Raw genomic sequence first — 12545 nt, forward strand, 5'->3', positions numbered from 1 at the left:
CGGTTTGGATGCAGTCTGAGAGTCCCCATAGGTCTCATGTGCAGGTATTTAATCACACTGTCAGATATTGGGGTGGGACATCAATGCTGCTTGCAGGGAGGACACTCTGTGTGTGTGAGTGATTAGGGACAGAGAATTGTCAGAGTGGGGTGTGATCCCTGTGGAGAGACCAGAGTAGACACATTCATGCTTTTCCTCTCGCCGTGTAATGAATGGCCTCTGCTCCTTTGGGACTCCCCGGTGCTGGCCCTCAACCCCGGACCTTGAGAATCATGAAGCGATCTGAACTCAGCTTTCTAACTCGGTCACTTTGTGGTGCTGTGCTAGGAAACAGAGAAGAGGCAAATCCACCGAGAGAACCTGCCCAGTCAGAGGCCGCTTTCACACAGCAGGCCACCCTGACCACCCTCAAGGTCTATTTTCCACCCTCACAGTAATCTTGTAAGCTAGATCCTGCTAAGAGCACTTCGGCCATGGGGAGACTGGACACAAGGGTTGCCGGCACCACCTGCAGGTGAGGACTGGGAAGGATTCGTTCACGTGGTTCCTGAGCTGGAGAGCTTTCAGTCTGGGCTGTCAAAGAACTTTATACTACCTAACTCAACTAGGGTTGTAGCTCAGTGATAGATTGTTTGCCCAGCCTCCTTGAAACCCTAGGTTCAAACCCAGTTGGGGCCGGGCGTGGTGGCGCACGCCTTTAGTCCCAGCACTCGGGAGGCAGAGGCAGGCGGATTTCTGAGTTCGAGGCCAGCCTGGTCTACAAAGTGNGCCTGGTCTACAAAGTGAGTTCCAGGACAGCCAGGGCTACACAGAGAAACCCTGTCTCGAAAAACCAAAAAAAAAAAAAAAAAAAAAAAAAGACAAACCCAGTTGGGTGTGCTGATGCATGTCAGCACTCAGGCATGAAGACACAAGGCACAAGGCCAGCCTGGGCTACATAGTGAAACCCTGCCTTGTTAAAATTAATTAATTAATTAATTAAAAAGCCAAACCAAATCATTACAAGGGATTTAGGGCTGGGCTAGTCTTGCTAGCCTTAATTATTGCCTGGAACTAGAAGCCAGGGGGAAGTCTCTAGGGATACCAGAGATTTTAGGTGCCAAGTGTTAGGGTTAGGACCATTGGAAGGTGAGACCAAACCTGTGCCTTGTTGTGACACAATTGAGAATTAGAGGCTACGTGGGGAGGGGGGAGAGGTGCTGCTTCTGGGACGCCCACATTCCCCAGGTCATCAAGGTTCTAAGGATGCTGCTAGCGTTCATCCTCCTCGCCTCTCACAAGCCAGTGCACAGAAGCAACTAGGGTAAGAGAAAAGATGAAAATCAGAGCCAAAGGCACACACAGCAGAGGATTGGGGACCCTTCTCGGTCTCTAGCCTTTCACTGTGCACTTGTCCCTGAAACTGTCGGGGTCGACTAGAACCGGGGACAGGAGCGGGGGGCGGGGGGGGGGCGGAAACCCTGCTCCGTCCCCTCGCAGGCCGTCAAACTTTCCCTGAGCCCCTTAATAGCAGGGTAAACTGAGGCCTGACCTGCTGCTCCCGCCCCCATCTGCTGGTTCTCGCCTAGCGGAAGCCCAACCCTGGTTGGCAGCGCCCAGGCACGCGGCTCCGCTCCGCTCCCCTCCCGGGCAGGCGGAGCGCGGAGCCCGCTAGTCGCTCCAGCTCCTGGCGCTGCTGCCCGGGCCCGGAGCCCGCCTCTCCCGCTCTGATGTAAGCTGATATTTTAATTCTCTTACAAGGAATGGTGTTTAGAGAAATGACTTAACCGGATTACTCATCGTCGATAATGACTTGGCCCAGCTCCGAGGCTATTCCTAGACGTGACGCTTGAGGCTTTGATTCTTTTTACTTTTGCACACGCCCCCCCTCCAACAAACACACCTCCCGCAAACCCCCCCCTTCCCTCCCAATGCCAAGAAATTACAGTGAATGGCAACTCCACCCCTACACCCCCCCTTCTAGCAAGGCATCCTGGGAGATGGAGTTCTCCTTTGATTCTGGGAGCACCCCCATCACTCCCCATCCCTGCACTGCTGAGCATTAAGGTTTGGTGGGAGCAGAAGTCAGATAAGTGAGATGTGTCTCAGTTTATCCACCTGTCAAATGGGAGGAACAATCAAGAACCTTCAAAGAGGATCGAAATGAAATCCTTCTCCAGTGCATTTTGTACTGACTCCCAGTCTAGACTTACTGCTTTGTGACAAACTATGACACAAGGAACCAAAGTCTGGCTGCCCTGTTCCTAGAACCAGGCGTATAGTCAACCATTCCTTATTTCTTCCAGTTATGGCTGAGCATGAACTTGTATAGCATCTGCTCACTGTTCCTCAATGTCCCAAAAGTATTCTGGGGACAAATACAGTGCCTATTTTGTAGGGACCAGGTGACATGCTGGGTAAGACATGGGGTTAGGGGTAGGAGTCTGATGGAGAGAGTATGCTGATTCTCCAGCGCCCTCTTTGCTGTCCTTTAGTGGCTATGACTGACACTGTCTACCTTGGTGCTGATTCACAGAACACAAGTTGGTAAAATGGGTGGATGGACAGATGGATGGATGGATGGATGGATGGATGGTTGGACAGACGGGCACAGCATCTTCTCTGATAAGCCACTCGTGCCTCTGAGAAGCTAAACAACTCTCACAAGGTTGCACATCTGGGCTATGTATGAGTGCAGATGAAAACCCCAAATTCTTCCCTACCCCAAGAGGATTCAACTGTCACCTTTCAGGTGCAGGAAGTTCAGTAACTTGGGTTTCTGTTAGGTGGGGAGAGAGCCAGGGAGCCCCCAGCCCCCCAACCAGCACTAGCCCAACACAGGAAGCTGCTCCAGATTCATTTGGGAGGTGCAGAGATGGGTTGGGGTACCTGCTTTTAAGCACCCTGGAGACAGTGGCCATACTTCTCCTAGGAAATTGTCCCTTGGTGATCTGGGACACAGCCCTATTCCAGATTCGCCCAGCTCATCCCTACCCCGTCCCCAAAGGCCAAAAGCTATTCTTGTCTCTTTCTAAAATACGCATTTGAAACCATGAGCCCATTTTTTCCATTCCCGGGCTCGGGTACGGTCTATTTCAAGCATTTGTTGTTTTCCATGAGTTGCAAATGCCACTGTGAATCTAGCCTTTCCTGGACAGCTAGCACAGGGGGTGGGGAGCAAGGCAGGGCCGGCCAACAGTTAAAAATACTCCCCCACTTCATTCCCCCATTGAAAACAAGGCCCTAGAGGCATTTTGCAACTGCTGAGCCTGGGAACAGAGCAGAAACAGAGCAGGGGAGGGGATGGGGGGAGGCTGCTTGTCCTGTTTTCTGAGATGGCTGAACAGCTTTGAAGGTCTCAGATGAAGCGTGGTACCGACTTTCCTGCGTGACTTCCAGCAACGTACTGAACCTCTCAGGGCCTGCAAGCTCCAGGGTGAGATCCACCCCCAAGGTCTGGTCCCGAGAGCAGGACTAGCATGCAGCATTAGAAGGTAGCCTTAGCTAAGTCTCCCCCCAATAATCTCTGAGAGATACAGAACCTTCTCAACAGGATTCAGATAATCAAGGGAAGAGAAGACTATTGAGAGAGCATATGAAGGCACAGACAGTAGTAGATGCTAATGGAGAAGCTGTTCTGTGTTTTAACTGTAGACATCTCTGTGGCAAAAACAATCAGAATTATATAAGTTAAAACACACACATTAGCCGGGCAGTGGTGACGCACGCCTTTAATCCCAGCACTCGGGAGGCAGAGGCAGGTAGATTTCTGAGTTCGAGGCCAGCCTGGTCTACAAAGTGAGTTCCAGGACAGCCAGGGCTACACAGAGAAACGCTGTCTCGAAAAACAAAACAAAACCACACACATTAAACAAAGTTACATGTTTTACCATACCATGAATACATATATTTATGAAAACAAGTAAGGAGCATTCCAAAAGACTATCCAATCTGATAAGGAGAGGGAGGGAACGGGATTTGGAGCAGGGCCAGAGAGGACTGATTTATTCTCAATGCCTTTTCCAGGAAGAATGTATTTATGCATTAATGGTGTTTTGTTTTTCTTCTGGAGGCTGCCAGAGAGACAACCAAGCCACGGAGGCACTGATGAATGCTCACGCTATTCTGAGCTGGTGTTCTATGGATGGAGAGTGTTGGAGGGAGGTGGCTGTGGGCTGGGGCAGGAGTGTGTAAAGCTTGAGCAAGTGAAGTGTTTGTGCTTTTAGGAAGGCAAATGGAGGTATCATTCCTCAGCAGGGTTTATTGGCTGTTGTAAATTACTTTCTGTTGCAAAGAGTTGCCTCAGGAGACAATTAAATTTAGATCTTATTGTTCGCAGGTTGCCCTAGACAGGTGTTGACTTGCTGAGGCTTTGCACAAACAGCACTGCCTGAGAGTGAGCTCTCCAGCTTGGACGGTAGGATCCTCCTATTCAGAGGTAGGATTAGCTGTGGCTTGGAAAGGTAGTGAGTGCCTCATTGATAGATGTATCCAATCCAGGAGGTGGTGGATGGTCTATACTGCAACACTGAAGGCAGCGTGCAGATCTCCATACCTAACCTGGCACTGTAGCTAGCCCAACCAATCGACCCTTACCAAATGAACACAGTGACTAGAAGCCTGCGAAGTTTCCTGGTGGTATCTCTTGGTAGATTGTATCTCTGCTAGAGTCTCGGATCTTTTGGGGTGGACTGGGGTTTGTAATCTTGGATGTGGGAGGCACTGTTACAATCATTGTTCTGCTCGTTATTCTGAGCAGTTAATAAATATCAACCACAATATTGCCTGTTACCAGATCGGCAAGCACTGGTTATTACAATTACCCACCAAGCTCCCTGATGTCTGCTCCAGGCTGAGCTTCCAGATCTGCCATTCCAGAGCTTGTGGATAAAGCCCAGAGGGTCAGAGTCATCAAATGCAGACGACTGTCCATTTGTTCACTGTGAAGGGGAACACTAAAATGTTGGGGGCTAACTGTGAAGCCTTCCTCTGTGCCCCAATTCTCTAGCCCTACCACCTACCAGTAATATGAGCTAATTAATCGCCCAGGCCTGTTTTGCTCTATATAATGAAGATAATGATGGCATGAAATGCACCGAGCTGTATGAGTATTATAGTTAATCAACAGAATTTGATTCCGGGGATACTAACTACATAATAGGAACAGAGTTCGAGTTCAAGCTAATAAGGCTTTCTGCTTTTACATCTCAAGTTTTAGCGTCATCTTCTATAACCCACACGGGTCCAAATGACTGTTCTCCCTAATCTTGTCCACAGTCACCCTCAACTCGTTCACTTCCTCTTTGCACGGTCCATCTTGTGGCTTTCACTCAGTCTACATGACATATGTAGACATGGGCATTTTGAGCATTAGGCCTGGACCACCGACTTTCTAGATTGGCCTCTGGTAGGCTAACAGTACTTACTGTGTAAAGTTGGAAAGGATGGAACCGGCCAGGACCACTTCAGGTAAAAGCCAGAAGCACTTTATTTAACCCCACCCAGTCTTTGGCAAGCTAAAAAGAGCGGGCAGTTTTTCTAAGACTCTAGTTTTGCCTCTAGGGAAACCAACAGACATGCGGCAGCAGTTGATTCTTGAGTTTCTTACATCAGCCCCTAGCTGCAAAGTGGGCGCACACTACAACTCCCAGACGTCCTCGAGCTTAAGGGGCGGAGTCTGCTCCGCTCTTAGAAAATAGGATTCACCAATGGGCGCTCAGAGCGCTGTGGGGGCGGGTCCAGGGGCGGGTCCGCGGGGAGGAGGCAGTAGAGCGGCGCCAGGAGTCAGTCGCGCCGAGAGCGCTGGGACCGGACGGCTGTACGTGTAGAGGGTCTCTGCATAACGACACGCGATCTCGCTGGGCCATGGGTAAGCGGCTGGCGGGCGGCGCTGGGGTCAGAGGGCTGGGGTCCCAGAGCGATCGTGGCCTTCAGGGTAATCCGAATGTCTGCGTGCTCTCTTCTTGTGGAAAGTCGGGGCGGCCAGGGGCTTCCCAGGCGTTTATCTCGAAACTCTCCTCTCCGACTCTGGACTGAAATTCACTGAGCCGCCCACACTTCCTGCTGCGGTTTCAATCTCGAGCTGCTCTGGGCCCATTTGTTGTGACAGCTGTCAGCAGCAGCTTCTCGGCCGCGGGCCCCTCCCTGCCCCGTGCCAGCCCAGCGCTTCGCTTCTCAGAAACCGAGGCGCCCGGGCCGCGCGCAGCGCTTCCCACTGCGGCCGCGATTCCTGAAAGTGACTGCGCGGGTTTTGAAGAAATTGCTCAATGCGCTTTGAAGAATCAACGGTTCCTCTTTTCTGCCAAGGGACATGCTGATGGTTTGACGGTCACACGCTTCACATCCCCTGCTCCTTCTCTCTTCTCTTTCCTTTTTCTTTTTGTTTCTTTTTCTTTCCAACCCCCAGCAGGAAAGACGGTTTCTTTTTACCGGCCTGATCTTCTGAGTTTCCCTTTTTTCCCTCGGGTCTCTTCAGAGAGACAGGGTGATGGCCCTGGACCAGGGATGTATAGTAGAGGGAGGGCAGAAGCTCAGGCTGCCAGAGTGCGACGAACAAGTTTGGCTTTGCTCTCATTGCGAACTAGGGGCACAACCACACCACCGATCTGTGGCCCTTTGCACTACCCAGGTGTTGCTCCCTGGCCGGGGTCACATCCCACACCTAACCCACAGGCACAGTGGAGCCAACTCTAGGCCGGGAAGGCCTCAAATTAATCCCAAGTTGTGCTGCTCAGGCTGTATCCCCTAGTTTGCAGAGTCTTTCATTTCAGAAGAGTGTAACAGGTGCTCCTTGCCCCGCCCCGCGGGCACTGTTGGGAATTGATGCAAATCTAACGATCTGATCTCAGTGTCTAAAGAGGATGGATGCCTGGGCAGGGGAGGGCGAGGGATGTTAGCTAGAGGGTCTGTCTCTACAGCAGTTAGTATCCTAACTGATTGCTTGGCCTAGAACTTGAAGTGACAGAGGCAGAATGGCCTAGAATTATTTACGCCACCCCATCTTCTATTACAGAGAAACTGAGGCATAGAGACAGACTAAGGTCTGACAGTGAGGGAGGACCAGGCTCGAAAAAAACAAAAAAAAAAAAAAAAAAAAAGGAAAAACTCCTTGCTCTTTCTCTTCTTTCCTAGTGGCCTTCTGCCGCCCTAGGTGGGAAGCTGATCTGTAATGATCTAGATTCCCTCTTGGACCAGGGTAGCAGGCACTGTGCTAGGGTGAGGAGAGGAGGAGAAAGGAAAAGTGAGGTCCGGAAGTTCCCTGTGTAGGGGTTTTGGTCTCCTGTTGAGTCACCCTCTGCAGCTTGTTTCAGCATAGGTGGGGTGGGAAAACCGGAAATGATACATAGAGAGAGCTGTTTTCATCAAACGTATGGATGAGGGGTGGGGCGGTGAAGACTCAGTCGTCCCAGGAGTAGGATGGATCTCTTGGGCTATCTCAGGGCAATTGGAGTCTGGAATCTCATACCTGGTGCCCTTACACCCCTCTCTGCCTTTATGCAGCTCCCAGGGCTCTCAGCTTGTCTCTAGCCACTAACAGAGCTTGGCAGAGGTGCTGAGGGTAGGCTGTGGCTGGTGCTGTGTCCTGGATCCTCAGACTCCTGTCCAGCTGTCCTCAAGGCTGGCTCTTGGTAGGACTGTCCCCCCCACCCCCCAAACTGCCTACTGGAGCAAGCCCAAGGAGGAGAATGCCAGGCAGTTGGCTTCTGCCACGGAGTGGACTGACCGCTTCAAAGGCCGTCTTTGTTTTCTCCAGCTTGAGCTAAGTGAAACTAAAGCCAACAACCTCAGGCAAGGGGGTGGGGCTGTGTCTACTGGTTGTTATTGAGGTTGCTGTTGCCCTTATTGTTGTAATTGATGCAGTGTTCCCAGCCAGTGAGTTTTCATGAAAGGAAGTGTCACTTCCTTCCCATCACAAGAAGGGTGACTGGGGTAAGCAAACCAAGAAGAGGGAGGGAAAGTGGTAGCCACACCTAGCGCCTGCTCAGGGGGGTGAACCTTGAACCCTGTCTGAGCCTCAGTGTTCTCAGATCAGGCACACACTTCGCACATACTTAGGTCAGTCTGTCAGGAGCACCCTAGGGAGAATCGGATACGTGGGGACAGGCAGGTGTCAGTGAGGTGATCTGTAGGGAGAAGCATCATTTCTCGCTTTCTTCTGCTTAGAATACTGGCTATGGAGCCTAGCACACCCATCTCACAGATGAGGGGAGAGAGCTATAGAAACAGTGTTGGAGGTGATAAAAGATGCACCTGGCTTGGCATGGTGATGTATGCCAGCACTAGGGAATCTTACATTCAAGGCCAGCCTGGGCTACTACACAGAGAGACTCTGTCCCAAGCAAACAACTAACAAACAAGCAAAGACAGCATCCCTGTGTGGTGCTATATTCCCCACCCACCCCCACTTTGTCCAGCACAGTTTCAACTGATCTCAGTTCATTGGCTGGAAGGGCAGGGGGCAGGCTTACAGGGCTGCTTGATATCCCAACAGCCATCCCCCTGCCTCAGTGACTCCTCTGCAGGGTGACCCTCACTACTGTCATCTTCCCCCTTTTACACATAGCCTTTGTCTACCCAGACAACAGGTTACCATTTCTTCAGAGAATCTCAGCAGCGTCCCACATATTTTCCTTCCTTAAAGGTTATAAGGTGATAGATACCCTCTATTGCAAGGTGATGGGGCCCTGGGAGACTCCAAGGCCAGACACATGGATTCACACCGCAGACCTTCTGCCCCTTTCTATTCAAGGCCTGGTTGACTCTGTGGTTCACACTGACTTATTCTTTTTTCTTTTTAAAGATTTTATTCATTTTATGTATTTGAGTACACTGTAGCTATCTTCAGACACACGAGAAGAGGGCATCAGATCCTGTTACAGATGGTTGTGAGCCACCATGTGGTTGCTGGGATTTGAACTCAGGACCTTCGGAAGAGCAGTCGGTGCTCTTAACAGCTGAGCCACCTCTCCAGCCCTGATCTATTCTTATTAGCAAAGGGATGGGTCTGTACAGATCCACTCAGGCAGTGTGGGGAAGTTTATACTCTCTGAGCTTAGTGCGCCAGCCAAGGTCTCCCTCTCCTATTTAAGCTCTAGACCTTAGGGTTCAGGCTTTTGGCACCATCAGACTTCCGTAGTTTAGAATCCCAGCTTTGCCACTGGAAAGCTGTGTGACCCTGAGGCAGGTTGTCTGACTTCTCTGGGCCTCCAATATTACATCTGTTAAAAGGAAGACGATTCAGTAAGGCCTGCAGAGATGCTCAGCCCCAGGGAGCCCTGGAGAGATGAGCTTCGGTGGAGCCATAGCCATAGCTAGCAGAAAGAGAAGTAAGGAATGGCTGGAAAACACAGGCAAGTTTGGAAAGGGAGACTGAGACCCGGCCCTTAGTGCTGTAGCTTAGCATCCACAGGCCCGAGCTGCCCCTGACACAGCCTTGGCGTTGACCCACAAGGAGCTGAGGCAGCTTCCCTGCTGTACCTGTGCCCACCTGCCTGCGGCCTAGGAAGGGACCCTGTCAAACTGTGGTCTCCTTGTACGGAGAGTGGAGTAGGGAACCCAGGGAGCTGTGGAGGGAAGACCTGCCATTGTACAGGAGGAACAGACTGGGGATAAAGTTGTTTCTCAATTTAAGTGCTTTTCAACCAAAATCCCACTGAGGGTTTTTTGTTGTTGTTGTTGTTGTTTGTTCCTTTAGAACAGTGGCTCTTTAACTTTCTTAATGTTGCAACCCTTTAAAACACACACAGTTCCTCATGTTGTGGTGACCCCCCCAACCATAATGTTATTTTCATCGCTACTTCATAACTCCCATGTCCTACTGTTATGATTCGTAATGTAAATATCTGGTATGCAGGATGTCTGTCTGGTAGGCGAGCCTTGTGAAAGGGGTGGAGACCCACAGGTTGAGAACCCATGCCTATGTCCCCCCATAGAGGAATGTTGAAGGGAGGCAGGCCTGACCTCTGTGTGGTGAACTCCAGAAGCTAAAACTACACGTGGACGCAGCACTCCAAAGTGAGTGGGACAGACTAGAAAGTCTACGGACAACCCAGGCATGCTTCTGTCATGTGTGAGATTGTGGGGAAAGCAGGCCTTCATTCACCACAGGGGTGTCACTAGGCCAGCACTGGGAACCACTGGAGCCGTGGAGGAGAACATGGGCAGACCCCTATCTCACACGTCACACCAGAGGACAGTCTAGATGTGCCACAGGAAAACTTCAATGCCCATTATCATGATGGTTTTTGTGGATAGAAAAGTCCTGTGCGGATGATACGTGGAGAGCAGAGACTGTCTTCTTGAGACACCAGAACTCTTCCTCTGCTCACATGTAAGACGACGCAGGACTGGCCAGGAAGGGATCGTACAGAGGCTCTGAGGTCCACGAGGGCTTGGTTCATAGCAGCAGCAGTGAAATAGGGTGTCTTTCTCCTGCCTTACAGGTGGGGTGATCCTGAGAGACGGGGGTCACCAGTGCCACCAGCGCTCCTCACCCCTTGTAGGTGGGACCCAGCCTGCGACTCCATGCTTGGGCCTTGTATCAGGAGGTGCAGGAGCCAGGCTGGCTAGGACACAGTCTCAGTCTACAGTTGTGGGTTTCATAGCAGGACCTTTCCTACAAATGATTTACCTGGAGGCTGGAGAGATGGCTCAGTGGTTAAGAGCACTGAATGCTCTTCCAGAGGTCCTGAGTTCAATTCCCAGCAACCACAGGGTGGCTCATAACCATCTGTAATGGGATCTGATGCCCTCTTCTGGTGTGTCTGAAGACAGCTACACTGTGCTCCTATAAATAACATAAATTAAATCTAAAAAAAAAAAGATTTACCTGGAACCCATATCCATAAATGATCAGGGAAGTGAGGGGTTAAGGCTGCCAGAGACAGGACTAAGGGTACCCTGCCCCCTCATCGAAAGCTGCAGAAGTCAGAGCCCAGAAAGTCCTGCCAGGGACAGAGAGAGTGATAGCGTGGCCAGAAAAGAATGGACACCAAGTTCATTTGGGGACTCAGGACACAGTGATAGAGTATTTTCCTTTGTGGATCAAGGCAGGAGCTCTGACCCCTTTTCCATCTGGGGCCAAACAGCTTGGATTGGTGACTTCCTTTCCAGGTAATTCAAGTGCTCTTCTCCAGATATTCCCTGAGTGAGTTCATATCCCAGATGAACTGGACATCACCGGTAGAAATCACCAAATTGGTGACTGTCCACCTGCAGCCCGCTGGGAACCTTAGATTCTGGTGAAGCCTCACTTAGGCCTTAAGCATCAGTCTTAAAGTACTCCCAGCAAGGTTGTCTTGGTCCAACTGTCTTAGTTTTTGAAATCCAGGTGCTGTGACATGCCAGATCTTTATGTCACACTAAGGGATAGAAGGAGACAGGAGTGTGAGGAGGCTCAGGCCAGAGCGAGAGATGCATCTGGTTATCCGACTTGAGAGTCACCCAGAGGTGGCAAAGGACCCCCAGGACCTTTTCTCCTCTGTCACAGAAGTAAAGACACAGGCGTGGCGTTTCAGAGAATGTGATAGAAAAGAGAAGACACTTGTCAGTCAGGGTTTCCGGAGACTGACCATGAATCGGGTGTCAGTAGCTGTCTGTGAGGGTATCTAAGTCACTATACATGCGGCAAGAGTTAGGATGAGCATCCCTGTGAGCGTATTTGGCCATTTTATGAGGACTTTACCAGTGGTGACAATAACCCCAGCAAGTCATTGAACCCGTGGTCAGGCTTGGCTGTGTCTTGAGTTCTAGTGTCCTAGGGAGATGATAAGCCTCTTGACCTGTCTGGCCAAGAGCTTTCCCCTCTTTAAAGGGACTCCCTAAAGGGACTAAATGAGAGAAAGTACCTGCGAAGTCACAGTCCCAGAGCTGGGGACCGGTACAATGTGAGCAAACACGGGCATGGATGGCTGCACTTGTGTGAACTGCCAAAGGGAGAGCCTTTCAGGAGCTGGGCGTCCTAACACTGAGCCCCTGGGCCACGAGGCTGTGTGACCGGTGCTCTCAAGGGGCTTCCTTTCTTCCTCCTCTCCCTCCTCCCTGTCCTCCTCTCCCTCCTCCCCCTCTTTCTTTGTTTTTTGTTTTGTTTTGTTTTGTTTTGTTTCCTTTTGATACAGGGTTTCTCCGTGTAGCCCTGGCTGTCCTGGAACTAACTCTGTAGACCAGGCTGGCCTCGAACTCAGAAATCCGCCTGCCTCTGCCTCCCAGGTGCTGGGATTAAAGGCGTGCGCCACCACTGCCCGGCTCCCTCCTTCTTTGTTTATCAAGACATAGTTTCTCTGTGTACCCCTAGCTGTCCTTAGGACTGGGAGATCTGCTGCCTCTGCCTCCCAGGTCCTGGATTACAGGTATGAGCCTATGCTGATAGGAAAATGGGACGTTCATTTCTGTCCTTGCTGACAGGAAAATCTTCCAGCTTCCTTCGGCAAGGGTTCTCTGAGCTGGAGCAAACCAAGAGTTGGTCCCATTGTACCAGATTAACAAAAAGAAAAGGGAAGTCAGCCGGGCGTGGTGGCGCACGCCTTTAATCCCAGCACTCGGGAGGCAGAGGCAGGCGGATTTCTGAG

The 12545-nt window shown here is 51.0% G+C and overlaps 1 protein-coding gene across 4 annotated transcripts in view; it reads left to right on the forward strand.

The window, feature by feature from the left end:
• Positions 1–5744: 5744 nt before the first annotated feature.
• The window catches only part of Arid5a (AT-rich interaction domain 5A), a 16435-nt gene continuing 9634 nt past the window's right edge, over positions 5745–12545 (forward strand). For 2 of the 4 annotated variants that reach the window (XM_029482976.1, XM_029482973.1), the window contains exon 1: positions 5745–5848. Coding sequence is in view for 2 of the 4 variants with exons in the window: in XM_029482971.1 (XP_029338831.1) it covers positions 5845–5848 (4 nt within the window). In the remaining 2 variants the exon portion in view is untranslated. The remainder of the gene's footprint in view (positions 5849–12545) is intronic. The other 2 variants (XM_029482971.1, XM_029482972.1) reach the window with 1 other exon arrangement.

The sequence above is a fragment of the Mus caroli genome, chromosome 1 (assembly GCF_900094665.2).
Source record: "Mus caroli chromosome 1, CAROLI_EIJ_v1.1, whole genome shotgun sequence".
NCBI classification, from domain to species: Eukaryota; Metazoa; Chordata; class Mammalia; order Rodentia; family Muridae; genus Mus; species Mus caroli.